Raw genomic sequence first — 27,928 nt, 5'->3', positions numbered from 1 at the left:
GTGCACTGTTGGCCACTGCTGACTTGGGGATTGGGTTCTGCTCGTGTGCTTACATGTAACTTCCTGGATGTTTGGACTGGTTTTAATGTGCCTCTCATTTCTCTGTTATATTTTAAAGCTTCCTTTGGAGTTCGTAGACTGATAGGAGTAACTGAAATAGAAAAAGGCTCCAGCTATGGCAACCAGGAATTCAAGAAAAAGGAATAACTGACGGCTGCAGTTCAGCACATATAACCAGACTATGGTATCCGATTAACTTCAGTTAAAAAACAGCAACAAACACTTAGAAACTATCTTTTTCTTAATAACTGATGACTAATATTAATGAATAAAACTTGAGCCAAGAATGAAGAAGTTGGAGGCATCGACTGAAGAGAATGCACCAACCTTCTGCCTGTTCAAGGATTACTGTAGTCAAGCTGTGGGAGAAAATCTGGGGTGGGGTGGAAGAAGAAACTAATTTTTCTTGCTTTGTTGGGGGACTTGGGGTGGGGGAGAAAAGAGGGCATTGGCCATGGCCACGTGTATCTTCAGATGACTGAAAACTGGTTTCTGTCAAGAGCACTACACTCACTTTTACCACAGGAGCCATTGAATGTTTCCTCTTGCTAAAGCCAATGTAACATTTATTGATTTCCAACTTCTCTTACTAATGAGCCAGGAAAAAACACCCTCCTTAAATGAATTGACAGGTGTTCATTGAGTTGGAGCCTTTTTGGCTGTGTTGTCATGGCTACAGATGAAATCCTGTTTGTATGTTACACTGACACTTTTTATTTTCAGGCAACATCTTAAGACTTCTGTAACGCAGGAGACAGTGGAGTTTGGAAGCAGTGTGTTATCCATCAGCACATCCCATAGAGCAGATCCAATAGGATAACACTCTCATCCTATCTCCTGCTAACTGCTCAAGGCTGTTTAATTTCAAAATATTACTTCAGTCTTGAGTGCTGTTTGCCCTGCTTCACATCAAACACGTTCCATAATTTTGAATCTGTTTGGGCCTGTTTGGTTTTTTTTTTTTTTTTTTAAATTAGTGGTTGGCCGTGGGATTTAGAGTTGTGCAAAGAAGGAAATTTTTTCAATTCTCCTTTTATTTCTGTTTGCATCTCTCATTACCAAAGTCCAGTTCAGCCAACCTCTCTCAGTAAACTGGGAGGCAGCACTAGAAATCAGCACAATAGTTTTCAAAATGTCTTCTTTTGTAAAAAATGTGAAAAGAAGAGGTCTTTAGCAGTCAAATTTAGAATGCTGGTATCTCTTGAACTTCTAATGATTGTTTCAGTACAGATTGAGATGGTGCCAGGACTTTACCCTGTGTCAGGATAGGGTGTACTGCTCTTTTGACTTGGTCATGCTTTAGATGTTCACGTGAAGTTTTTCGCAAGGTGAGCTGTGCTGTTGAAGCATTAGAAAGAGTATAAGGTGTCTTCAGGGATTTTAAGTATCTTTAGTTTTGCTTGTTGCCATTTTGGTCTTTTTCACTGAAAATCAGAGCTCAGAATCATGTCTGTACCTGTCTCCCTTTTTTCCTTTCTTCCTTTCCTTTTTTTATAAACGCACATTTGGAGGTTTTTGTAGGTTGTTGCTGTATGCATAGCTGGGGAATTATTTGCAAACAGATGGTAACTATACCTGTATGTTCAAGTCTGAAGGTCACAATCTGCATTTGGCTGCTCACAGAAGTGGGTGAAATGAGTTGCAGATCTACAGCTGAGGGCAGAAGCTAACCCTCAGGGTCTGTATCTTTAACCCAGCTGCCACTAGAATATTTATCTCACTTTTGTAAAGAGCAGATTTTATCAAAGCACTGGTTGTTGTTTTCATCTTTGCTCCAGTAACCAAGATAAGAGAGTAATAATTTACCTTCTTTCCGAATTTGCTCTTAACTGTTGGAATGTAACCTCTTCTCCCACACAGGTTTTTCTGTTTTCAAACACTGGAAGAGCAATTTTGTAACTTAGAAAAATATTTTACTTGGGGTCATTAATCACTTGTTCTGTCATGCACTTGATTTTTATTTGTGGTCTTTTCAACAAGAGCATTTGAAGGCTGACCTGAGTTCTGTCTGTCTCCTGTTAGACTCCACCTTGCTGAATCCTTGTACCCAGACCCCCAACGTTAGTGTGTCATCTTTGTCCCCTCAATAAATCTTCCCTAAGAGAGGGGCTGCAAATCTGTTGCAAATGTTAGTGGAATTTGAAATATGCTTTGGGAACTGAGGAGAGCAGAGCCTAGCCATAACTCTGTTTTCCTTGCTGGATGTTTTTGAAATTTTTCTTCAAATACAGTCAGACATCCAGATGCTGATAAAGTTAACTCTGGCTTTTCCCTGTTTTTAACCGGAGGACTGAGAACAGTGGGGGGTTCTTTTTTTTTTTTTTCCTTTTTTTTCTTCTTAAGTAATTCAGTAATGGGTATAGTTCTTGCTTCCTAGAAAGATGTTACAAATGCTGTATACTTGCTTCCTGAAGATGATATTGAGTATATATAAATTGTACTGGCTTAGCAGAAGAGGCTTGCTAAGCAGGCTGACCACTAACTATGTTTTATACTTACCTTTTGAGCAGTATATTAATGGGCATGACGAGAATTTCACAAAATAAATCCCTTCTTAATGCTGAGAAGAGGGGAGCTGCTTAGAGGAGAAAGGAATTTATAGCCTTTCTCTTTACAGGATCCTTTTCTCCTCTTAGTGCATGTAACTCCCTATTCAGGATCATGGGATTAGTGCATGTACATCAAGGGGAGAATAATCAACATTTCATATTTTCTTATCATAACTTATTGGTCATGCTTTCTTTTTGAAAATATAATAAATCATCAGATAGTTAAATTTTGCTCTTCTAAACAGACATATCAGTAACCACTTGAAAAACTGAAACCTACAGCAGTGCACAAAACAGTACAAAACCAACACAAATCTCTTCATTTTGAATTTTATCTCTCAAATAGGGGTTTTTATACTCGCGCGCGCACACGTACACAGAGTATGTATCAATTAAAATGACTGGAAATAGCTGAAGTTAATGTCACTAATGAAGATTGGCAGGTGGATTGGATTGGAAAAGTGAGCATAGATTTTATATCATATTTTCTTCTGGTTTAATAGAGCATAGCTTGTATATTTGACTACCAAGCCCTTTAAGAGCAATAATAAACAAAAACGTATCATGTTTTTCGTCTTTTGCTTTTCAACCATGATAGGTTTAATAAACTTACAGCTGTGGGAGTGTTTTTTTCTCTCCATCTTTTAGAATTTTCATTTATTGCTTATTTGTTTGGAGTAAATAGAGTTTTCCAGTATGGACTTGCAAGCTGACTGCCATGGAGTTCAGCATTGACTCCGAAGAGGAATGGTTCTCAGACTAACATGGACAGATGATAGATGTGTGCTCTTGGCCTTGGCAGCACTTGTCATTGTCACCAACAGCAATGATGCTGCTCCCCAAGTGGGATTTGCAGTTCCAGAGAAGCATCACATTGACCTACATCTGAAAACCTGGTGAGAGAGCTTGGGGACTGCTGGCCATGTGGCATCTCTGAGATAGGAAGGCACAAAAAGCTGATGCTGAAGAAGGATGTGGTATCCAGAGCCTTGGCTCGGTAGGATTACAGTTCTCTCTGCTCATCATGGGCTGAATGTGCTCTTGCAATTGACTTTGCATCACTGAGTAAAATACCTGTCTCTGGCACAAAGAGCATGGGCAATGTTCCTTTGTTCTGCTTTAACTTACCTTGAAGGGCTCTACTCTTAACTGCTGACCAATGAATCTGACTGCTGTCTGTGTCCTAATTGCCTGGTATTCACAGGAAAAGTGGGTATGACTGCTCATTTCCATGTGGTACCTCTTGTCTCCATCACTGATGTCTGTATATTTGCTCACCTGTATCTTCTGCAGATGGTTTGGTTACAAACTCTTAGCAGGAACTTTGAGTTCTCCAGTTCAACCAGTCCTACAGCAGTTGTCTCAGATGGCTGGGGTCTTCTCTTCCTGAATTTTGTAACTGGTTGTCACCTCTAGGTCTGAAGTGACAGGGTTGTGTTTGTGTTACATGATAATGCAACTTTGCTGCTTCAAAGCAAAACTTTTAGCAGGGAAGAGAAGAGGCCTCCCTCACACAGGCCCTCCCTACCTGGCAACAGGTCCCTCTGGTGAAAGGGAGCTGGGACAAGGTTTTTACTAAGAGTTGGAATAATGAGAAAGCAAGAGAGTCATTGTCCATGGGATATTTGCTGAAAGTACTGTTTCTGTCTTGGGACTACCCCAAAGCCTGGTTTTGCTTCATGTACCTTTTGAAGAAATGGGGTGTTGGAGGCTTTTAATAATGCTGACTTGACACTACACAGAGTGTTTCAGATTGAAGACACAATCTGATGTATTTTGGCATCTTGGAGAAGTATTTGCTAAGAATCTTTAAGCCAGTCTTGAGCAGACTTCACCCAAGTGTTTCATGCAGATGCTGGAGGCCAACACAGATCAAAGTGAAGAACCCGTTCCTTGATCTCCTTTGAAGATGGGATGCAGCAGGATTGCTCACAGCATCTCCTGGATGCCATGTGCTTCTGTCCCCTGGTGTGAAGGTTCTGATTCCCAGCAGACGATTGCTGCAAGTTCTGCTGTGTGCCTGCACAAAGAAGCTCGTCCCTGTGATGGGAATGCTGAATTTGTACTCCCACCCAGTGTGTCACAGCTGCTTGTTCCCGTATTCCTGAACCTTCTGATCATAACAGGTGGTGCTCCAGGGCTGCTGGTGCTGAGTGAAGCTGGGATTTGAAGCAGGTGACAGCCCTGCTCAGAGCTGTTTGGGAAAAGGAGCACAGCAAGGTGCATCACTGGGAGGAGCAGGAGCACTGACGGGTCCGGCCAAATTCTTGTTCTGAGAAAACTGAGTGATCACCAGGAGCTTTGCAAAGCAGACAACTGTGTGAGAGGCGAGCTCTCACTAATGTGGATGTGAGACCTCTGTGTAACAACTTACAAAATAAGCCTTGCCATGTTCACGTGATTTGGGTCAGAATTCCTCATGAGGGCTTTTTTCAGATGGGGACTCTCATTCTACCCTGTTTATCTTGAAGGCTGGTTTGTCTGATTGTCTCTGCAGCAAGATGCCTCCAGGCTGTTGGTTGTGTGTTATTCACCTGCTGTGGTTTGGAGTGAGACCATTCTGGAAGTCAGTGTTACAGGGTCTGTGCCATGTGTATTAGCCACCAGAAAAAGTCGTGAAAATATTTCATACTTCAGAATTGGGAAGACACGGGATTGGCATCTAAGACAAATGCGTTTCTCTGATCCTTGGCCTCTCTAGGCTTTTAGAAAGCTGCCTGTGTTTCTTAAAATGTTATACCTGTAGTTATCTGCCACTGTTCAGTTTTTGAAACTGTAAAGAAAGATTATTTGTGCACTTTCACTGTTGAGAGCACTTGAGTGCAGATAGTCTATTTCTATAAACCACTAGCAGAAGCAGCATTTTATCTTTTTAGGAGAAAAGTGTATTTTAAAATTAGACACTTCAGCAGCAATCAGAATATGATAGTACTTTTAAAATTTAAATGAAAAGTATTCCGTAATGTGGGGGCTACCACTACCAATTTTCAGTCTTACACAACTTTTTTCATTGTGGCCAGCCTACATTCTCAAGGAAAACACTGAGTTACAAATTACTAAAATACAATTTGCGAAGGAAGGAAGAGTAGGTAGCAGAGCCTAATCAGGAATTAAATTTTACACCCCAAGGCATGAGCAGGTTCTGTGTACCTCCTTTATTCCGTGCATGTGCATCTGTGCAGAGAGCCAAGCTGTGTCCCTTCGTGTCCCTTTGCTTCAGCTGTGTCTGAGCTGTCCCTTTTGACATCTGAATGCTGAACTCGCCTGAACACCCGGCGGCCGCTGCCGGCCGGCGCCTCGCTCACTCCTCAGATCACCAGCAAGTACTGTAGCTTTAATCCAAACCTTCTCTCCGAGGAAAATCACCCTCCTTGAGCTGATTGATGTGTTGCAAACCTGTCATTCGGAGGGAAGTGTAAGTCACCAGATGATCATTATTAGCCAAATCTAACGAGTAATAAAACTGTATACAGGGTATGCATTTACTGTGCATGTGTATATATTTTTGTACATTTTTACAGTTGTTTCCTACACTTGATTTTATGATGTTCAGAAGTGTGTCTGAATCTGGTGAAAAACAAGAAGCTATTAAGAAAACCCGACCCTGTCACCTACTGTAGTTTTTACAGAGAACTGTGCCCAAACAAACACGCAGATTTACAGCGCTATGCAAATTTTACTTTGTAAGTTGTCTCTTAAATTTTGCTTAAGTAGTTTATGCTGTTTTTACTGGGCTTTCAAAAGAAGATGAACGCAAAAGCCTCGTCTTGTAAAATAAAATAGCTTTGGCTGTGTGAAAGTACTGTATATTAGAATCTCATTCACTCTTTCAGTTGTTTATTTAACTGTATGTGATTTTGTACATACCATGAAGGAATACAGGGGGTTTAATTGTGCTTGAATGAAATGGTGACTGCCCAGCATCTGGCTTTTTTTCAAGTGTTTATTGAGCAGCCCATAATGTAGCTGGGAGATCTGCATCCTTTTCCTACTTACCACTCTGGTCTTTGTAACTAAACATGTACTAAGGGCTATTTTCTTTTTGCTTCGGTTGGTTTCATTTCCATTGATGCTTTTTGGTCTCAGTCCTGCAAACCGACCCATGTGAGTGCCACATGTCTGCAGCAATTACCTGGATGGATCATTTTGTGGGGATGGGAGGCAAAAACGAGATTAACCCAGCATGCATTCCCTGCACAAGGCCAGTCCTTGAGAACTGTAGAGGGATGGTTCACTACTGAGGCACTTATAGCAGCAATGTATAAAGTTTTTCATGGCTCCTCCAAAAGATCAGAATAAGGAAGGAGGTATCTTCCTTTCCTGAAGAATCCTCCAAAGTAACCCCAAAGCTGTATAATCTAAGTTGAGACTGCAGCAAGGTAGGGTGGCTGTATGCAGAGATGCTGTAGATTAAACCAGTTTTTCAAATCTGACATCTTAGAAGTTTTTCTTTTTCACTAGAAGATAAAGCACTTCCTCCGGTGTACTCCAACATCATACACTGTACCATGCTCTGTCCCCTGGACCATCAGCTCTTCTTTAACCTATGTGATCCTTTAGCAAATGACATTTGTGTCACAATATCACATTTCTGGGTCATCTTTTTGCTACCCTGCAAGGACTGGGTTCTTGATTTCTCCTGTAGGTTTTCTCTTTCCTGATCTGTTCCCCTTTGAACAGTCTAGGTTGGGCTGAGCTGCCTTAAAATGACAGATGAATGGTGTCATGTGTCTCTGTGTGGGAGGACCTATTTTTTGTGGAGAGGATGGGCTTCCATTCTAAGTGTATGCAAGCAGGAACTTTTTTATCTTCCTCGTGAGTTCTCATGAAGAGAACTTTTCTTACCTCAGTGCCTCTATTGGATCTCCTTGGATCCATAATTCATTTTTGGAGGATGATGATTTTGATCTGGAACCAAGCAGTGTCAGACATCACAACCAGACCTGTAAGAAGCAGCCAGCAGTGGGGGTTATGGGCAAGGGAAGGTCACTGGGGCAGTGTGGCACTGCAGTGTTTGACAGCCAGCACTGTGTAAGGGAGCTGTAGAAAGGGAACATTTGCTCCATGGATGAAGGCACAGGGTGGTTGTTAGGTGGTTTGTTTCTGTGCTAAGCAGTCCACATCACAGTGACCTTCAGGCTGTGGGAGCTTCTTACACACCCTCTCTTTAAGTTGCAAACACCATTGGAGGCTGCTTATGGTGGTGGCATTTTCTGTATGTACTTCCATCTCACTAATTCCATTCTTTTTCTTCCAACACTGCCTTAATGTATTTGGGAAAACGGCCTGGAATTCCATAAAAGCAATGCTGTGTTCTCAGCACCAGATACAATCAGCTGCTGCACTGGGAGCAAGTTCATAGTTCAGATGTGCCACCCTACTGAGTGCTGTGTTGGACAGAGGGCTTTTGGGGTGAGGAACAGGCTGATGCACTTTCTACATGCTTCTAAAACTGGAATCCATTCCTGACAAGCTTGACAGAGTGCCTCTGTGAAACAAAACTTTGTGTAACAGGATTTTGTAGGTAGAAAAATGTTAGAAGCTGTGGTGTGGGTTAACAAAATAATCTTCTGGATTTCATCACATCCTATATTATATGTCAGAGTCCAGTGCTCTCTGCCCATGTTCTTTTAACTATCCCACATATGGAGGGGATAATGTTTAATTCCCCCTCTCCTCGTGTGACTGGGGGAAGTATTCAGACCGCCGGGTGATCCAGCTCTTGGCAGCTGTTGATCTGAATCAAAGGCCACCCCTGGTCCCTGTTGTGCAGAGCTGAAGTCAGCTTGCAGTGCTACAGCTGGGGTGTGCCACACCCCACAGCAAGGCACCTTGGCAGGCCAGAGAGGTGGGGCTGGTGGGAATTTTATGAAGTTCAACAAAGTGAAGTACAAGGTCCTGCACCTGTGCTGGGACAATCCCAGACACACCTACAGGTTGGGTGGGGAAGTGATTGAGAGCAGCCCTGCAGAGAAAGACCTGGGGGTGATAGCTGAGGAAAAACTCAACATGAAGTGGCAGTGAGCACTCACAGCCCAGAAACCAACCCTGTCCTGGCTTCCATCAAAAGCAACATGGGCAGCACGTCCAAGGAGGAGATTCTCCACCTCTACTCTGCTCTGGTGAGACCCCACCTGCAGTGCTGTGTCCAGTTCTTATGTCTTGAACAAAAGAAAGATGTGGAATTGTTGCAACAAGTCCAGAGGAGGCACAACATTTCTAAGAGGACTGGAGCACCTCCACAAAGAAGACAGGCTGGGAAAGCTGTGGCTGTTCAGCCAGAAGAAGAGAAGGTTGTGTGGAGACCTCAGAGCACCTTCCAGAGTCTGAAGTGGCTACAGGGAAGCTGGAGAAGGACTCTTTGTCTGGAACTGCATGACAGGACAGGGAGAAATGGGTACAAAACAAAAGAGGAGAAATTTAAGTTAGCAGTAGAAAGAAATTCTTTACTGTGAGGGTGGTGAGGACCTGGCACAGGTTGTCCAGGAATGTTGTGGATGCCCCATCCCTGGCAGTGTTCCAAGGAAGTTTGGATAAGGCTTGAACAACCTGGTCTAGTGGGAAGCTCATCATCATAACTAGATGATCTTTAAGGTCCATTCCAACCTCTTAAAATTCTATGATTCCATTATTCATCCCCCACACACTCACTCCCACTGATCTCTACTGAGCCTTCTCTACTGCTAGGGGTTACAAAAATAACATGATACCAACACATTACGTGACATCCGAGCACATATGGAAGTCCCCTATACTGCCAACATCCCCATGTCCTGCTGTGATTAAGGTTTCTGCCAAAGGGACAGTGCTGCTATGATGAGGCTGCTGGGGCTGCAGCTGTAGTTGTGACACCTGAGCTGACAGGGCTGGAGTAGGCATTTCTGCTCTCCACTGGAAAGACAAAGCACGTTGCTTCCTGAGGCATTTGCTAGAGAGCAGAGTGCCAAAAGCAGGTGTCCCTGTGCCACCTGTGGTCACTGCCTCTGTGCTGACATGGCATGTGACTGATGCGATACAGAGAGCTCACTCTGAGGACAGGTTCTTTTACTTTGTTGTGACTTGTGGTGTGAAAATGAACTGCCTTTGTTTTTCATCTTGCTGATGTCAGGCAACAAGTGCAAAAGGCAAATTCAGCACTGGCCTAGTTGTGATGTTTCTTTTTTTCACTTCTCCAATGAAGTTACAAGTAGTTCAGTGCTAGTGGTTGCTCCATTTATAAGGAAGATCAGTAGAAGAAACGAATCAGTTCAGGAACACATACAAATATCCTTCTACCTTTGCAGCAATGAAATATTTTCAGGAAAATGCTAATTCTTGTTTGCTTCCTATCAGGTCAGAGCTCCTTGTCAAAGGTAGAAGACTGCTGCCCTTTGTCTCTGTGCAGCAAAGCTGCTTTGTAGGTGATAAAAGTAGGGTCCACTCTGCCACAGAGCTGCAGCAATCCTCTGAAACTCCCTGGGAGAAAATCCTTCTCTCTGATGTTACTCCTCTCTTCACACAACTGCTGCAAGTGTTGTGTTTGACCAAACAAGGCTGACTTCTTTTAGGCATTTCTTTCTCCCAGCTGTGAAAGGCTTTACTTTAAGCAATTGCACAAAACTGAAGTATAGGGAAAACATAATTGATGCTGAATGGGCAGGCAAAACTCTTTCCTGTTTTGCTACTTTCTTCTCATGTTTCACCTAGAACATAATCATGTAATTCCCATAATTTACAAAGTTTTATGGCAAAATTCTGATTTTTAAAAAAAAATATTTCTGTTCTGTTATTTAAAAATTTGAATGTTTTCAGTACAGAGCATTTATTTGGATTATAAGGGCATAATCTGCCAGAAGGATGCCCTGCTTCCTCTCTGTCAGCAGGTAGGTGCAGAGCAAGATTCTAACTGAACACAGTAAACGAGTTTCCGTGGCAAATCCCATATTTCTTTTCTGATTAATTTAAGGATGGAGAAGACCTTGAACTGTTAAGGAATGCTTTTATGAAAAAACTTTTGAATATTCTTCAGCTGTGAAGACACAAGACACAACCCTGTGCTGCAGACAGGAACTCTGTATTTTTGGGGAGGGAAGCTTGCTCGCACCAGGGTTAGTTCCCTGCTCGATGGGAACAAAGAGACCACATCCCCCCAGCACCCCTGGCCCAGAACTCCAGTAAGATTAGAAAGGCAAGCAAGGGAAACCTGCAAATTTGTTATTTCCTGAGAGTGTGCACTCTTTTGCTGGCAGCCATGCAGGAAGGCAGCTGGCCTATCTAAATTAAGTACTGCACATAATGGAACATAAATTATTGCTGTTAACTCCAAAGCGATAACATGGTTAGGGAGAACAAATTGCAGGGAAGCAATATGGGGGGTTTTGCTTAACCCTCAAAAGGATCTCAGTAGAGTAACCTCTGGGGCTAATGTTAGGTCTGGGAATTTTACAGGCACTAATAGGATTAGGCACATGACTTCCTTTTCAGTCTGATGGGAGTCAGGGTTTAATTCCCTTGGGCTTCTCAGAGATTTCAGCACAGGTTCAGAAGTGTCACCCAAACAATCAGTACACCCAGATTTTCCCTTCTGTGTCCCCCAGACAAGGAGATTTGCTATTCCACCCATCAGAAGGGTCAAGGGCCTTGTACTTGGTGTGCAACCTGTGACAAAACAGTACTCACTCCTACTCAAGATACAAAACAAAACATCGTAACTATATAGCACCTTTACAAAAATGAAATATCAGAATTTTGTTGTTCCACTTGCAAGAGGAAACCTCATTTCTCAACAGCTCACTGAGGAGGGTTCAAGCTTAGTTTTACTCGGCTTCAGTTCGGTGCTCAAGCTGAGGCTCTCTACCTTTGTGTCTTCAGGCACAGCTGAAAAGGACTAACAAGGAGTTAAGAGTAGTGAAGGTTTGTTTGCAGTGCTGCTACAGGACCTGAATCTGAGCAGCATCATCTCTTTGAAATATTTGCTGCTGTATTATTTGGGGGTCAGAGCAAAAATTGATGAGAGATTTCATTGTCCTTTCTCTCCCATCAATGAAATATTTTGTTTTACAGCTGTCTCAGTAGCTTTATTCCTAAGAGTACCAGGGTCTAATAGGATCAAAGCCTGGAATAGAAATCTGTAGTGGAAACATCCTTTGTGGCCTGGATGTCTTTATGGTTTCAAAACCTTCACTACTCTTGAGTCTCTGGCTGTTTAACTCTCTTCCTTCTCCATGAAATCACACATACCCTGTCAATTTAACCCTCTGAGAGGGTCCTGCTGTCATGGCAGGATACAAAAATAAAAAGAAGTATTCTGAAGGGGAGGATTCTGATCAGAATATTAACTTCTGTGCTTATTATGAATGGCTTTCTGGGCCTCTTCTTCAGACTTCATTATTCTTGTAGTACTTCAATTTTGCCACCCAGGGAGGACCTGCCTAAGATAAGCTTGCAAGGGAATCTAATTTCTAATTAATAATGCATTTTAATTTAACAACTAATAATTTTACATTCTAATTTGGAATTGAGCTTTCCCTTGATGAATGTAGAGAAGAGTATTTAAATAATGGTGTAATTCACTCTTAAGATTCCCTCCTTCCTTATTCCCACCAGTTTTACATTATCCCTTGGACATGTGTGAGCTCTTCCTCAGGCTGGTGTGATGGGCAGAGATTAAACAATCATCCTTAGACAATCCTTAGAACAGATTCTTACTGTCTAGAAAATTGAATTAGAAATTTTATAGTCTCATTCTTACCAACTTCAGTACTCTTCAGAAGCTACTCCTAAGAAGAATGATAAATGAAGTAACAATCCAGAACTACTATGATATGTTTGTACAATAGCATAATTACTAAAGGTGTATTTTAATAATGTTTCCTGTAATGTGTTTTTTAAAGTGACCACACATCTACATTTCTAATCGTGTAGTAAGCAGAAATTAATAGAAATTAATATATTGTGGAGGAAAGGGTTTTCACTCCCCAGCTGAGAGAGTCCAGGTGCAGACTGCAGAGTACAGAAGATAAAAGAACAGTGAATTATCTTGTGAGCTGAGAGCAGGGAGCTCTCTGGCTGTGCACAGGTTAAATACACCATGCTCCCTCTGGGCCCTCATGGCAGATCATGACAGGTTTCCTGTGTCTGGTGATAAAATCACCTTGCAGGTGGTGGTACCAAAGCCCCTGCAGGTGAGTTGTGCATGGAAACATCCCATGGGGGTGTCCCTTTACTTCCCCCTTTCCCAAAGAACAGCCAGTGTTCAAATGTTTATCTTCCTGTGCTTCTAACTCCTCTCAGGATAGGGTAACTTTCCAGACAAACAACCCTTTTCTTCTAAGGTCTCCAGTCTCAAGAGGAAGTTCAGAATTATGTTGGTGTGTGACTGCCCTGGGACTCTATCTTGGGCTCTCTGCCACCCATACTCATGGCATAACTGAGAATGAAACTCCTGACACAAACCTCTCTCATGAGTGAGGAGAATTGATTTCCATTTTCACACAGTTTGAGCTGATGTTCTCATAACAGCTACCACAGCTCCGTGCTCAGCCGGGCTGGACTTCAGGGAAAGATGGGTGTTCAGGGAGAAGAGGCAGGTGATAGAGAGAAATAGCATCCATTTCTCTAAAAACCAGGGAGAGTGCTGGATGCTCTCAGTTTGAATCTTGCTGTTCAAGACCTGCTAATTAGCCCTGTGCCTCCCTGCTGGCAGATGAAATGTTTCTGTTTTGCAGCTCGGATCTATCCTGAAAATAGTCCAGAGCAGCAGGAACTCCTGGGGCTTGAGGGCCTTCTCTGCCTGCTGGCACCTGACCTTGTTTCTGCCCATACTGGTTGAAAAGTTGTTTGGATTTCAGGGAGCTGTGAAAGGCTCTGAGATCACTGCACTATTTCTAGTTAGTTACTAAACATGTTTGAGTGGCTTGGGATATGGATCTAAATGACATGTTGGGGGAGAAGAAAAGGAGGCAAGGGCAGTGGTAGCTCAGCTGCAGATTGAATTCCTCTGGTCTTCAGAATTAGCTTGGAGTAAGGGCTGACATGTCTGCTTTTTCCTCTTTTATGTGGTTCATGTGGTACAGGGGAAGCAAGAGCAGTTGCTGACACCATTAGACATGTAACATTAACATCCTGGTAATGATGTTTACACTTTCCTACTCAAAATTTCACTTTGAACTTGTTCCTCTTTACTAAGGTGAGTTGGTGTGCTTGTAACACACTCAGCACTTGATCTGAGTCCAAATGCCTTTCTCATGCCTGCAAGGTAGAGCTGCTCTGATAACTCAAATGCACTGCCTTTTTGTGGCATCCTCCCTGGATGAGTAGGATTTTAGAGAATTATTCAAAGCAAACTGTTTGGAGGAGGAGGAATTTTTGTCTCAAGGGGTGCTGGAAGAGAGGCACTGCCAGGAAAGAAGGTTTCTTGGAATCCCAGAAGGCACAGACTGGTGTTGAAAAGGTTGTGAAGATTATGCTGGACAAATAGCAAAGGACTGATTCTCCCTTCCAGGCCAGCATCTCTTCCTCCTCCTTGCTCCAGCTGCTCTGCCCTGGCTTGCCAGCCAGCATTTCTGTAGACTCCTTTCTTAAATATTTTCAGCATTTCTATGATTTCTCTCTTTTTCTCTCCCCTTTGAGAGGCTCTTCACTTTTCCTGACCGCTCTTGAAGGTCTTTGATTGCACATTTCAATTTTGAAATGGTTTTTCCCTCTGGTTTGTCTGTGGTCATTTACAGGTTTCAGAACAGGGACACACAGCAGCTCTTCCACAGTTACTGTCACCTTCTCTGCATTCCCATATTTTCCTAACTCTGGTGATTGGCAACACTTCACAATACACAGCAGATTCTGCTGCAGAAATCTATGGATGGAATGAAAAAACTCTTGAAAAGTGCTTCTATGGAAATAGGTTCCCCATGCTGGTTTTGTTGCTATTAAATACATTTCTGTCAAAGACTAATTCCCAACAATATGAAATAAAAAGCCAGAATTCTGACTATTTTGTACCACTAAAGATTTGTGGCTGACATACTAATTCAAAAAGGTGGCTTTTAAAGTACTCATTTTTAAAAAAAGAATTTACAATCTTATAAAATTATTTTCCCAAATATAAAAAACTCGTCTTTTTTTTGTGTTTCTGCAGGTGGCTGTGATTTCATGAAATTAGTTAATTAAAACCAGAATTCCCTCAGTTAAACTTTCTGTGCTTTTTGGTGATAGTTTTCTGACTGCTGCCATAAGTCAAAGTGAAAACACAAAACTATGCAACTCCTGACTCCTTGAATAATTCTTCCTTTGGGATAAAGTTTCCTTCACTAATTCTATAAAACTTAGTTACAGTTATTATGTTGATTTATTTTTAATCCCAAACACTGTATAGAGTGATGGTCATCTCAGTGGAAACCCACGGACTTCCATATACATTTCTCCCTAAATATTAATTACCAAAATTAGGAAAATGTAAGAAATCCCTACAAGCAAAGATTTATCCTTTAACCTCACTGCAAAAATTTGTCTCAAGTTTTCCCAGAGGTGAAAGTTGATGCTCAACCTGAAAAGAGAGGCTTTCTCTAGAAATTCCTTCAGTTTTTCATTCCAAACCTTGCTACTGTTGAACATTCAAATATTCATCTTTCCCATAAAGTTTCTGTAATCATTTTCAGGTCAGACAGAATTTAAAACTTTGGTAAAGAAGCACACCTATAAGCTCTCTTCTACCACTCCACCCAGGACTGTCCATCTACAGGCTCAGTTTTAAGTAGTGGTGACAATATGTCAAAGTCTGGATATTATTTCATGAATATCTCTGGTATAATCCTACACTAAGTCATCACAGGGAAACCAACATGATCTGTTAAATGAGATTATTGTAAAAACAAGCAGACCAGGACACTTCTCCTCCAGCAAGTAGGTTATGATAGGCAAGGGATTGTGAGGAGACTTTGCTGAGCCAGCTGACCCCAACTGGCCAAAGGACTTTTCCTTACATACAATACAGGGCCACAAGGTCATGGCCACCAGAAAATACAGGGACAGAGAAACTTCTGGCTTCCAGTGTGGCTCCTGCTTGGAGAATGGCTGCTCTGCGTGTGGGAGGTGGTGAGTGATTTCCTTTGCTTCATTTCTGTCTCTTTCCTTCACCTAATAAACTGTTTTTATCTCAAACCATGTGCTTTCCCATTTCTGTTCTTTTCTTCCCTAGTCCTGCTGGGCATGGGAGAGTGAGTGTTTGGGTGGCTGCTGGCCAGGCTCAACCCACTACATCCAGCAGAAATGTTAGAGTGTGGTCAGATACAGAGAATATAAAGATAAAATTTTTCATGGCAAATCTTTACTTGGATTTTATATGAATGAGAGGATACAAGAAATTCATGACTGCTATTACTAGCAAATCCTGTGATCCTAGGATCTACCATGATACCCCTGGGCCCTGGTTATCTTACAGAGAGTCAGGTAACACTGGAGAAGGGAAATCAAATTGTCCTGTAGACACTGCTGGTTTTGTCTTCAGCCTGACTGAAATCTGGCATAAGAATTTTACTTCCTCCTATCAAACCTTTGCCTGCTGGTGATCATTTCCTTTCATCAACATCATTCTTTCTGTTTATCTTTTCTCTCTCTGCCTCTCCAAAATAGGATGGTTGTCATAATTTTCAAACTCAGCAGAAACATTTTCAAATGTGGATTTTCTCCTGTAATGGACATTGCATCAAAACATAAGGCAATTAGGGATACACTTAAAGTGCTTTCCTTTCATTTTCCTGCTGCTTAAATATTTGAAAGAAATTCACCAAGAGTCGTCCCAGCAGACACCTGAAGACAGACATAATATTTTAGGATTTAATGTTATAACAAAGAGCCAGGATTTAACCTTCTTGCTCTTTGGGAGACCTGAGACATGAGATCCAGTTCTTCAAAAAACCACTGCAGCTTCTCTTGCAGTTACTGAGCTCATTAATCTCTGTGATTTTGTTCTTAAGGATACAGCTATGTTCCATTTTGATCAAGTGCCAAATATTTTACAGTGAAATTCCTTGTCCTGCCTTGCAGAGTACATAATATAAACAAAACAGTAACAGAAGAGGAGCTAGGGAAAAAAAGAAAGAAATGGAAATTCAGGAGCAGAAAAAGGTGTGAGATATGCTGACTTCCTCTGTTTGCCTGACACCTATGCCACTGGGTTTGTGCACATAAAATATGATAGAACAGGACAGTGAGAAATTTAACCCTTGGTTTACATTAACCACCACATAATATACACCAACAGCACTTCTGAAACCAGTTTCTTCCTCTGAAACAATTCCCACCTTTCAAGTCAGACTTCATTCCTCCCCTAGGAGGGAGAGTTCCCAAAAGCCACAGAAACTGCCCGTGAAGCTAGCCTAACCCAAACCCAGCCAGGTAGTACTGATGGGACTACCTGGTGGCAGTGGCTATTGGGTGTATAAATCTCTAAATCATCAATAAGAAGAAACATCACAGAAGAACAACTGTGCAAAATGTTGATGGGAGAAAATGTTGAATTCTGTAAAAATGCTATTGCAGAAAGAAGCTGTGAACTGAGGGAGAAGTGACAAGGCTGCACAATCAGAGTGCGCAGACAAAGTGAAAGGTGGAAGAGACACCAGCTCCTGCTAATGAAACAGTTAATGAAGTGCAGTTAAACCCAGCGAGAGTGATGTACAGAGTCTGGCTGTGGAAATATAATGAGTTCATGTGCCTTGTTTTGGGAGAGAGTCTGTTTTTCTGAGGTTGTTTTTCCTGCTAGAGCCCTGTTCCTGTAAACACCCAAGAGTGCTGATGGTGTGTGCTATGGGTCTGCTCCATCAGCACACCTCTGGTCTGTGCAGAGGCCAGGCTGTGGAGTAGGGATGAAAAGAAAGGCTGCTGTGCCCTTCTGTTCCACACCAACCTGGAATCCACAGGGAAATGAGATGCACAGACTTGGAAACCAGGAAACTCTTCCTGGTTTAATAATATACATGCAGCCTTTCCATCCAGTCATACAAATGGCTCTTAGATTAATCTGCTCCTTTATACTGTGCCTCAAAGTCAAGATCCATCCCAGAGGTGACCTACTTGGGCACTAAGCCTGTGGCTGGAATAGAAATGATAATGCTGATACGTAAAAGCACTTGTACAGGCTCTGCCTGGCCATCAACTGCCTCAAATTCAGCTCCTCCTCTCTTGCTGGCTCCTCATTCAAAGTGCAGACATCATTCTGCCCTGCTAATGTGGCAACAGAAAAGTTTAAGGCGCCTGATACCCAGCAATCTGAAATGGTGAAGAGAATCTGCTTGGCTAAAGAGACTGATTGGTAGGCAAGAATTAAATTTTATCTTGCCATGCATGAGAGGTTGAAAAATTGGAGTGAACTGGAGCACCACAGTGGCCTGGTGTCTGTAATGATTAGTTTTGTGGATATAAAACTAATATTAACTTAAGACATGTAATGACTTCTAGTGGAGACAGAGAGTATTTAGGTGGTGTATAGGTAAAAGGAAAACAAAATTCTAGTTACCCTTCAAGTGGTCCCTTTTTCCCTTTTCCACATTTTCCCCAGAAGGAAAATTCCATCCATTGACTTCAAAACGCAAGACAGAACCAGAAAATTGTTGAAGTCCCAATTTCCAAATGCTTGATTTCTTTTTCCTCAGTGTAGTTGGCTATAAAAGATCTACTTTTCCCATCAGAGACCAATTTCACTTCCTTGTCAAACTGACTTTCAAGTATTTTTGGCAATTAAACACCTGAGACACAATGAAAAGTTGTTTTCCTGAGTCTTCTTGCCTGTGTTAATGAGCCTGTCTTGTTTTTTGGGAGGGAGAAACGGCTTAGGAATAAACCACAAATGGAGATGTATTTGCTTCACTTGCCATCAAAAGCAGCAAGCAGGGCTAGGACAGGGCTTTTCTTTTGGTTGGTTTGTTTGTTTTTAATAGAAGCAGCTATACTGCAACATAAAAACTATAGAGGAAATTTAATTGTTTATCAAATTGTATAGTTAATAAAATGTTAATCCCAATGAACTATTTGCCTTATCTCTAATCTCTGAGAAAAGGGGATAAATACATTTGACTTGGGCTTACCTGTTTCCCTACCTGTGCTGTTCAGGACCATTTGACAGACGCACAAAATTACTTGGGCATCTGAATTACTTAGGAACTTACTGGGAGGAATTTTTAATTTTTTATAAGTGCATAAAGAATGTTTTTTCATTTCCGTTTCAGTGAATAATTTTTGCCATACACTTTTACTGTAAAAAAGTGTTTAAGTGCTGACATTTTAAAAATAAAATTGTACTATGATATGTCTTGACTCTCACTAAAAAATGTTTGTGTCCATCTGCTCACCCAAACCTGAAAATCAGATTAAAAAATTTTATTGTGCTATATAAGATTCTTAAAATTTGACTCTGTCAAGGAAACAAGTTACAACCAAGGTGAAAGCGAATTTCTGTGCAAATGTTGGTGAAAATATTCAAATAGGAAACAATCAATAATCCCCCAGTAAAATGGTAGAGATAAAACTGGGAGTATTGTATTAACGGATGAAATATGTTACAAGGAGGCTGTAATTTTTTTTGGAATCAACATTATAAGTCCAGAAAATAAGGTTAAGGTTTTACTGAAAGAAAATTCTAAACAAATTGGCTTCTATGAATATTTGAACACCCACCTGAGCACAATTTCACTGTGAAACAAAAAAATTATGATTAATTCATAGAATACTTATAGTCCTACCTGAGGTGACATTTGGCTTTACACATGTATGCAGTGTTTTCCATTTTTTACCCCTTATGGTAGGCTACTTCCAATATGCTCTTCTAGATCTTACTCACTTTTATTTGAGCCAGTAAGTGCAAACCCTCTAAGTTTAGGATTCTTGATTCTGAAGAAACTGCAGATGACCAAGGTGAACAGTAGATTTATTTAAAAGAAAGGAATAGCATCACAGTCTAAAGTAAAACAAGGGTCAATTTTATGGTTCTAATACCACTAATTAGACCCAAAAGAAATGTAATGGAGTGTTATTATCTCTATGCATTTAAAAACCTACATAATAAACCATTAAACTTCAAGGGCCATATTCACTTATATCTTTGAAGTCGGTGGAAAATATGATCCATAATGCACTTACTCCCACTGAGCTAACCAGGAACAGACACAGGAATGACACACCAGGCCCATGAAGTCCTTTGGTGCCCATGAAGTCCACCAAAGCCTCACAGAATCCTGCAACGAATTTAAATAAGATTCATTTTAATAAAGAGCATCTCTTTTATGAGGAGAGCCTGCGGGAGCAGGGCCTGTTTAGTCTAGACAAGGCTGAGATCTCACCCATACACATAAATATCTCCCAGGAGGGTGCCAAGAGGATGGTGCCAGACTCCTCAGTGGTGTCCAGCGGCAGGACAAGGAGCAATAGGCATAAACTAAACCACGAGAAGTTTCACCCCTAAACAAGGAGGAACTTCTTCCCATTGAGGCTGGCACAGCTTAGGAACAACTGCCCAGGGAGGGTGTGGAGTCTCCCTATCTGGAGACATTCCAGACCCATCCGGACACGTTCCCGTGTCACCTGCTCTGGGTGACCCCGCCTGCGCAGGAGGATGGACTGAGCGATCTCCGGAGGTCACTGAGCGATCTCCAGAGGTCACTCCAACCCCGACCATTCCGTGACTCACGCCGGCTGTCACCACTCAGGGCGGCCCGGGGGCTCTGCCCCTCAGGCGCCTCGGGCCGTCCCTCAGGGGCAGCCCCGCCCCGACTCCCCACGGCTGCCGGGGGCGGCAGGCCGGCACCCTCCTCCCCGTCCCCGGGCCGCGCTTCCCCTTCATTCCCCGCCGCATTCCCCCCTTTCCGGGTTCCCCGGCGGCGGCGCTCCCCGGAAGCGGTAATGCCTGCCCGGTGATCCAGGAAGCGGATGAGCCTCTCCCGCCCGCCTTCCCCTCCGGAGCGGCGCTGCGGGGACGCGGGGAAGGGGGTGGGGGGAGGCGGGGGGGGGGGGGGCGGCAGCGGCGGCACCACCCCCGCTCCGGCCCGGCCTGTCCGTCCCGTCCCAGCCCCCGGCGGTGTTTCCATGGCGCCGGGCGGGCGGGGGAGCCGGGGCTGACGACCCCGCCCGCTCATGGACCCCGCCGAGGAGGAGGAGGGCAGGGAGAAGCCCCCCGTGATCTACACCATGGAGAACAAGCCCATCGTGACCTGTGAGTGTCCCCGCCGCCGCTGCTGTCGGGGCTGGGGGTGCCCCCGGCGGGCCCGCGGGGAGGCAGGAGCCGGTGGCTGGTTTTGGGGGGCTCCCGCAGCTCCGGGTGGGGACAGGACGCCTGCGAAAGGGATCTGACGGCGGGGTTTGCCTGTTCACTGCTCCCCCCCCTTTCTGATGGCAGTGGGCAAACTTGGGGTTGTTTCTGTAGTAAATAACAAGCCGAATATCGTGCTCAGAGGTGTTTAGGGGAAGAGGGTAAAATATGAGAATAAATGGTGAACCCCAAACTTCCTGCCAGCGAGCTTTGTGTGGCTTTGCTGGTGCTAAGAGAAGTTGCGAGGAGACATCCTCTGCGGCGATCCCACTGATGCCTGCCCACTGACATTACACTTTAATCTTAAACTGCTTTGGTTCTATCCCTGGGAGGGTTTAGTTAACCAAAACGGGATCTCTTGCTTCCAGCTGTGAATTAGTTCTTTCAGGTGTCAGAGACAGGCAGGTGGTCCTGATGTAAAAACGTGATCCCTCCTGCTCTTACAGGTATAGAGGGGTGCACTCAAAGTTCCCTTAAAACAAGCACGTGGACTAGGCTGGGCCTTAGGAAGCATTTCTTTAACGGGAGAGGGGTCAAGCAATGGAAGAGGCTCCTTAGAGAGGTGTCTAAGTCTGTCCCAAGTCTGTCAGTGTCTAAGAGATATTTGGACGGTGCTCTTAACGTGCTGTAACTTTTGGTCAGCCCTGAAGTGGTCATGTGGTTGGACCAGATGATCCTGGTAGGTTCCTTCCAACTGGAATAGTCTTTCATTCTAACTACATCCATAATGTTCTTAATAAAAAGGTAAAGGGAATGAGATCAGCATAGAGAATTCTGCTTTTTCTTTTTTAACGAAAGGTAGCCAGTGGCTGGTCTTAGAAAGAAGTATCTCTACTGATGATGTAACAAAATACATATTTGCATTTTATCACTGGAACGCTGGGAATGCTTTATGTGCCCGTGAAATAGAAACTTGTTTCACAGTTCTGTGTTGTCTTATTATGGAGTAAGCATTTATTGGTGATTAAGGTCTTAGAGCTTACTTAGAAAAAGTATCCATCTGTAACCTTGTAGCTCTATAATTGTGGAACTCCGTGTGTATATATTTTGTCCAGACTATTTTATAAATGTGCTTTTTTCTGTCTTAAACTTTTTCTCCTTTTTTTGAATGCAGTTCATAAGCTGAAGTGAACAGGATCTGTACTGAATCTTCTCTACTCACCTATTTCAAGAATTTTGAAATCCATTTCACTTCAGATTTAAAGTCAGAAAAAATGTGCATATCAGAAACATCTGGAGGATATAGTTGCTGGTGCTAATGCTACTGTTCAGGCTGTGGGAGCATGCATTTTAGATTTTCTGGCTTTATGTGTATTCAGCATTGGAGACTCTCCATGTGTGTGGCAGGGGGACTTGGTGGTACAGGTCAGTCTACACTGTTCCTGTATGATTTAAGTAACATTTTAGTCTGTTGAAGTACACAGAGTTTTACCTCTGGGTAAAATCTTGGGTTTTTTCTTAGTGGGTGCTGAAAAGAACTCTGGTCTCTTTGTACAAGGGAATTTTCAAACTTCCAAACACGAAATTTAACCGGATTTCAGTCAAGCCCAGTTGTTTGATATTGAAGACAGTATTAATTTTGTGTGGTGAGTGAGCATACATTATGGTTGTAAAATGTTTTGTTCTTTTCCCCATCCAGTATGTTAGCAGCAGACTTAAAAATGAGATAGGAGGTGAGCATTATGTGTCACTTGTATGCCTCACGCCTGGACTGAGGAAGTAATTTCTGTTGCCCTGGACAAGCACAACAGTAATATCTTTATGGGTATGGACTGGAGTGGTTTGGTCTGAGACAGCCTAATTCAGGAGTTAAAGTTATTTCAGCAAAAGTGCTCACAGTTTACCTCTCTGGTGAATGTAGTACGGGTGACTTGATACATTTTAAACCAAAACATTTGATTTCAATGGGGAATGCATTTTACTGTAAGTGCTTTAGTTTCTCTTCTTCTCTGTTCAGAGAAGTGGAGTATTTAGAGACTGTAGTGTTTCAAGTAAGTGCATTCACCAATAATGACTTACTTGAAGGGAAGCTCCTCTAAGCATTGTATTGCCAGAGATTTACAGAGAGGTGAGGCTTGGCCTTCCAGGGAGAGGATTGACTAGCTGTTGGGTTGTTGCAAAACACATTAAAAGCCATGGTGTTACAAACACAACAAACACAGTTTATCTTTTGTCTGTGGTTCCAGTTTCAGGCAGTTGGAGTTGTCTGGGGTAAGTGTCCCACCCAGGAGGGGCACGTGGGGTCAAAACAGACTGTGAGAGGATGGCTGGGTTCTGATATGTGAAGTAAGAGTGAAGGTTAAATGAGGGTGCTTTTCAGAACAGAAGTATTTCTTTTTGCTACAAGATTCAGAAGAATCTCTGTCAGGTCAGCTTTAGCATTATGAAATAACTCCTGTTAACTCTTAAGGTTTGTTCTTAATTAGAAAGAACTGAAGAGGCTGTTTTGTTCCTAGTGAAACTTCTTTTCAACGCTGTGCCTACCAGAGTTGTTTTGTAAACTAATGTTTTTACCCACTGTGCTCTGAAAGGAATGCTTCTTTGGTAAAGAGAATTATGCTTTCAAATCTATGAGTTAGTCTGTATTGTAACAGTAGTTATTTGCTATATTGGCACAACCCTGAAATCAGCACCCTGTGTACCTTTGGCCTGTGGGAAAAAATGGCAGGTTCCACGTGTCTTGGACATCTGATGCCAGTTGCAAATGCAGTTTTTGTCAGTACCTTTTTCATGTTGGTGCTGTAATTTGATTACTTTGCCTTCAGAAGCTGTGTGTAAGTGAATTAGCTTTGTTTTTATTGTGTTTGCATCACTGGAAACACCTGTAGTTTTAACAGAGAGTTTTTAGATTCGTAGAGTATGGCAAGGCATGACAAACTTCTGGAGGGCCTTTCTCTAGGCAAACAGACAATATTTTCCAAGTGTGAGAAAAGCAGTATATTCACAGAAAGGGGCTGTTCCTTTATGTGTTTTCCCTTTTCTCAGTATGGCAGCACCCCTGAGTGTTAAATCACTCTTGTCAGGTGGGACTGAGTGCCATGATGACTCAATTCCAAATTAATTTGAGCCATATTTTTTACACTGTCAGTCTTACTAGATTGCAAAGCCACTGGGGAGTTTCGCTGTCCAGCTGTGGTTCTGCTCTCTCTGGAAGGTTACTTTGTAAACTCTCAACTCATTTGTAGCAGTTTATCTGCATTGCTACCAGACCTGGTAAGCTTACAAAGTGTTTTGAGTCATCTTACAGCTTTCTCACTGCTGTAGAAGGATTATTTTTAGCTTCATTAATTTTTTTTTGTTTTTTTTGCAGAGGCAAGTTGAGTGTTTGCATCAAACATCTTGAACTTGAGTAGTTTCTGTAAAATGTTGAGTTTACAAAATCTCTAAGCCAGTGCAGCTTGCTTTCCTAGGAAACCCAAACAATGTTGTTTCCTCTCAGGAATCCTATTTAAAACTTTGAGAAAGTCTTTGGAGCTTCAATATAATGTTGTTGCACATATATATCAGCCAAAGAACTCATCCTTATGTAGCTGATTTGCACTTAAATTATTATCTCTATCCATATGAAGAGGAGGCTGGAGACTAAAGGCAATTCTGAAGAATGAAGTAATTATTAGGTTTTTCAGAGCTTTTCTAACAAGCTGTTCTTTTGTAATTATCTTCATGCAGTTGTGGAATATTCCATTATCAGCTCGTAGTATCTATTTATATTGTCTTCTGTCTGTTTATATTGTGTGTTTGCATGTTTGCTCTCACTGTCAATAATCTGTTTTAGCACAAGGGACTCTATGTATAATCTTTGGAGAGAATGATGTGCATCATTTTTATCTGGTCCATGTTCAGAATGGGCTATGATACAGCAACAGAAAAACCATCAGTAAATGCTTTGTAGGCCCAAGAAGAGAAAAAGTTTGCAATTATCTACAGCAGGAACAGAAAGATTAATAAAAGTAAGGGGTGGAGAGGGAAAGGGAAGAATTTTGCATTTTTTTGTGGTGAAAATAAATACTTGCAGTTAAGAATATTGTTCTGGGACTAGAGGAGCTTGATTCAAATGTTCTTCTGTTACTCGAAGATAGATGTAATAAAAAAATGTGCCAGCAAGAAGCAGGATGTAGCCCAAGTGATTAGAGTGATTTGCTGCTAGTGAGACCATTTAACAGCTATATCCTATAAATTCATTTTCCCTGTTCTCAACCAGAACTCCTGCCTGCATTGTAAGTCATCACTGTTGTGTAGTTGATACATTATTCTGTGCTTAAATATTTGATTACATTTGTCATGAGAAGAAATGGCATATCCTTGTTAGTTTTAACCTGTTTTAGAGATTCAGAAGTGCAGCAGTGGAGTTTTGCTAAAAGGATTTTCTTCTAGTGAATCAGCTATGGTTTTTATATAGCAATTTAGCTGTGTTGTGTTTTGGTTTTTAGACTTCTTTTGAGTATGAATTTGAGTTAGGAGAGAAGAGGACCTTTAAAAGATATAAATATAAAAACCTCACCAAAACTTCAGGTAGATCCACTTCTTACAGGCTAGTGATTTAAGAAAAAAGATTCATAGTAGAACTTTTTACTAGTGGAAAAGTAAGTGGGGTCAGAAGGGTTAGCTGTGAGTGATACTTGGAGATAAAACCCAAACAGAACTACACCAAAGCGTAGTCTTGGCTCTGTGTTCTTTTAAAGGTATTCAAAGCCTTTTATCTCAGTTGACTGGGCTTGTCATTGGTATCAAAGGAAAATATTTGTCTTCTTTAGTCATCTGACCTCAGGAGTTTTTGTTTTAAACTGCCTGTGTAGTTAGTGGGTTAGGGTAATTTCCTCTAGAGGAAAAAAAAAAATCACTTTGGTATATTTAGATACTATAGTGACAAAGTCTCTAAGCATCTAAGAAGTTTGGAAATTGTTAGGAAAAAATATATTGGGGGTTTTGGTGGTTTTAGGCAGGCATGAACCTAAAAAATGTCATTATTTTATGGTTCTTTGGTATTAGACAGCTGCTACAAAGAGTGCATGTTCTCCTTGGAAGTCCTGGTTAGGTGGTCATTCTGGTTTTCACTGTTCCTGTATAAATTTAGAGTAGAACAAGTGTCCTAGATAGTGAAAGGGGAAAGGGAGGAAGGCTGCACTGATTTGATCTACCAAAATGTCAGGAAGAAAGGCAAGGAGGAAAGAATCACAGAATTGTTTGGATTGGAAAAGACTTTAAAGATTGTCCTGTTCCAAACCCCTGCCATGAGCGGGGACACCTTTCACTCTCCCAGGATGCTCCAAGCCCCATCTAGCCTGACCTTGAACACTTCCCAGGGATGAGGCAGCCACAGCTTCTCTGGGCACCCTGTGCCAGGGCCTGCCCAACCTCACATGGAAGAATTTTGTCCTGATGTTCAGCTCAGTTTTGTCCTCTTTCAGCTTAAAGTCACTGCCCCTTGTTCTGACACTCCAGGCCCTTGTACAGAGTCCCTCACCAACTCTCTTGGAGGCCCTTTAGGCACTGGAAGGGGCTCTAAAGTCTCTTCTCCAGGCTGAACAAGCCCCTCTCTCAGCTTCTCTCCATAGCAGAGGTGCCCCAGCACTCTGAGCATCTTTGTGTCCCTTTTCTGGTCCCACTCCAAGTGGTTTATCTTGTTCTCGTGTTGGGGACGCCAGGGCTGGAGGCAGCTCTGCAGGTGGGGTCTCACCTGAGTGGGGCCCAGGGGCAGAATTCCCCCCTCTCCTGCTGCCCACGGTGCTTTGGATGCAGCCCAGGACACTTTTGGCTTTCTGGACTGTCAGTGCACATGGCCTGGCCATGTTGAGCTCCTCCTCAACCAACACCCCCAGTTCCTTCTCCTCAGAGCTGCTCTCAATCCATTCTCCACCCACAGCACGGGAAGTGTTTAGATAAGTGCCAACGGCCCTACCCTTTGAACTTTGTCATGTAGAAAGAAAGGAAACAGGTGCTTTGTTCCTCTCTTTCTCCTGAGGTATTTCTTCTTAACATGTATCACTTGAACATTACTGCTTTCTGTATTTGTGTGTTACCACTTCATGTGCAGAAGCACCCTGTACTTGATGTGGTATCACTGAAAGAGTCTCTGTGTTCTTTCTGTATTTGTGGGCTGTCTGTTGACATCCAGGTGGGGAGTAGATTAATTCAGACATACATGGTTTAAAAGCTGAGGTAGGTGTTCCAGGAGGTTATCAGACTCTAATGTTACTCCCTAGTTATCACCTCTGTGAGGTATTTCAGTCTTACTTGCTTGTAGGTTCTGAAATATGAAAACCCTTCTCTAGAAGGCTTCTTGATTTTAATTATGATAGGATTCCAGAATTACTTTTCCTTCCCATATATGCACATCCTTCCTTGTCCCTTTCAGATGTGTCTGATAATCATTTACACTCTGGCCCCATTACTGACAGCCATAGCATGGTTTGGCTTGGATCTTAGTGTTGAGACCAATCCACTGAAATGAATTTGATATGGTTGAATCATAATTTTTTTTCTTTTTTTTTTTCCTATTTTTCCAAGACACCTCAAACAAAACAACGTCCTCACCAACTCGCAAAAAAGGACAAAAAGTCCTACAACAAAATCTTTGAAGCAATTCTTGGACTTTTGTGCAGGCTCTTTGGGGTTTGCTCTAAGTTTGAATTCTAGGGTTACTTGGGGCTTTGGAATGTTTCATTCTAAATTCATAGAATTCAGTAAGATGCAAGCAAAAATTCCTGTAGTGGTATTGTTTGTGTTTTCTCCTTTATTTCTTCTTTATTTTCCATCTTACTGGTTTTCCTTTTTTTTTTTTTTTAATATTTTGGAAAGTAGATCATAAATACACCAGCTACTGAGGCATCAGAGGCATATATACATAGAGAAGAGAATGAGACTACTGCCACACTTGAGGTCTGTTGAGCTGTAGGAATCTTGTTCAACACCACTCCAGAAACAGTGATCTTTTGGGACTTTCTGTTCTCTTATTTCTGCAGGTTGTGCTCTTGTCTCTCTGCTGTGAGGTGCTCCCTTCCCTTCCTGCAGCCCAGTAGCACCCAGTTCACAATTTATTGTG

The 27,928-nt window shown here is 42.3% G+C and overlaps 2 protein-coding genes and 1 long non-coding RNA gene across 7 annotated transcripts in view; 2 read left to right on the top strand and 1 right to left on the bottom strand.

The window, feature by feature from the left end:
* AGPAT3 (1-acylglycerol-3-phosphate O-acyltransferase 3) overlaps positions 1–2,056 on the top strand; it is an 84,764-nt gene extending 82,708 nt beyond the window's left edge. For all 5 annotated transcript variants that reach the window (XM_059840032.1, XM_059840033.1, XM_059840029.1 and 2 more), the window contains one exon: positions 119–2,056. In XM_059840032.1, the coding sequence (XP_059696015.1) occupies positions 119–207 (89 nt within the window). In that variant the 3' untranslated portion in view covers positions 208–2,056. The remainder of the gene's footprint in view (positions 1–118) is intronic.
* An 875-nt stretch (positions 2,057–2,931) lies between these two features.
* On the bottom strand, positions 2,932–20,547 carry LOC132324065 (uncharacterized). The gene is made up of 2 exons (XR_009485508.1): positions 19,722–20,547; positions 2,932–7,552 (listed from the first exon to the last, which is right to left on the bottom strand). It is a non-coding gene; the product is annotated as an uncharacterized LOC132324065 (long non-coding RNA).
* Positions 20,548–20,594: 47 nt separating this feature from the next.
* Positions 20,595–27,928, top strand: part of TRAPPC10 (trafficking protein particle complex subunit 10) — a 37,968-nt gene continuing 30,634 nt past the window's right edge. The window contains exon 1 of the mRNA XM_059840026.1: positions 20,595–20,790. Within this exon, the coding sequence (XP_059696009.1) occupies positions 20,712–20,790 (79 nt within the window). The 5' untranslated portion in view covers positions 20,595–20,711. The remainder of the gene's footprint in view (positions 20,791–27,928) is intronic.

The sequence above is a fragment of the Haemorhous mexicanus genome, chromosome 2 (genome assembly GCF_027477595.1).
Source record: "Haemorhous mexicanus isolate bHaeMex1 chromosome 2, bHaeMex1.pri, whole genome shotgun sequence".
In the NCBI taxonomy this organism is placed as follows: Eukaryota; Metazoa; Chordata; class Aves; order Passeriformes; family Fringillidae; genus Haemorhous; species Haemorhous mexicanus.
Note: the sequence above shows the minus strand (reverse complement) of the source record. Positions and strands in the feature narration are given on the sequence as shown.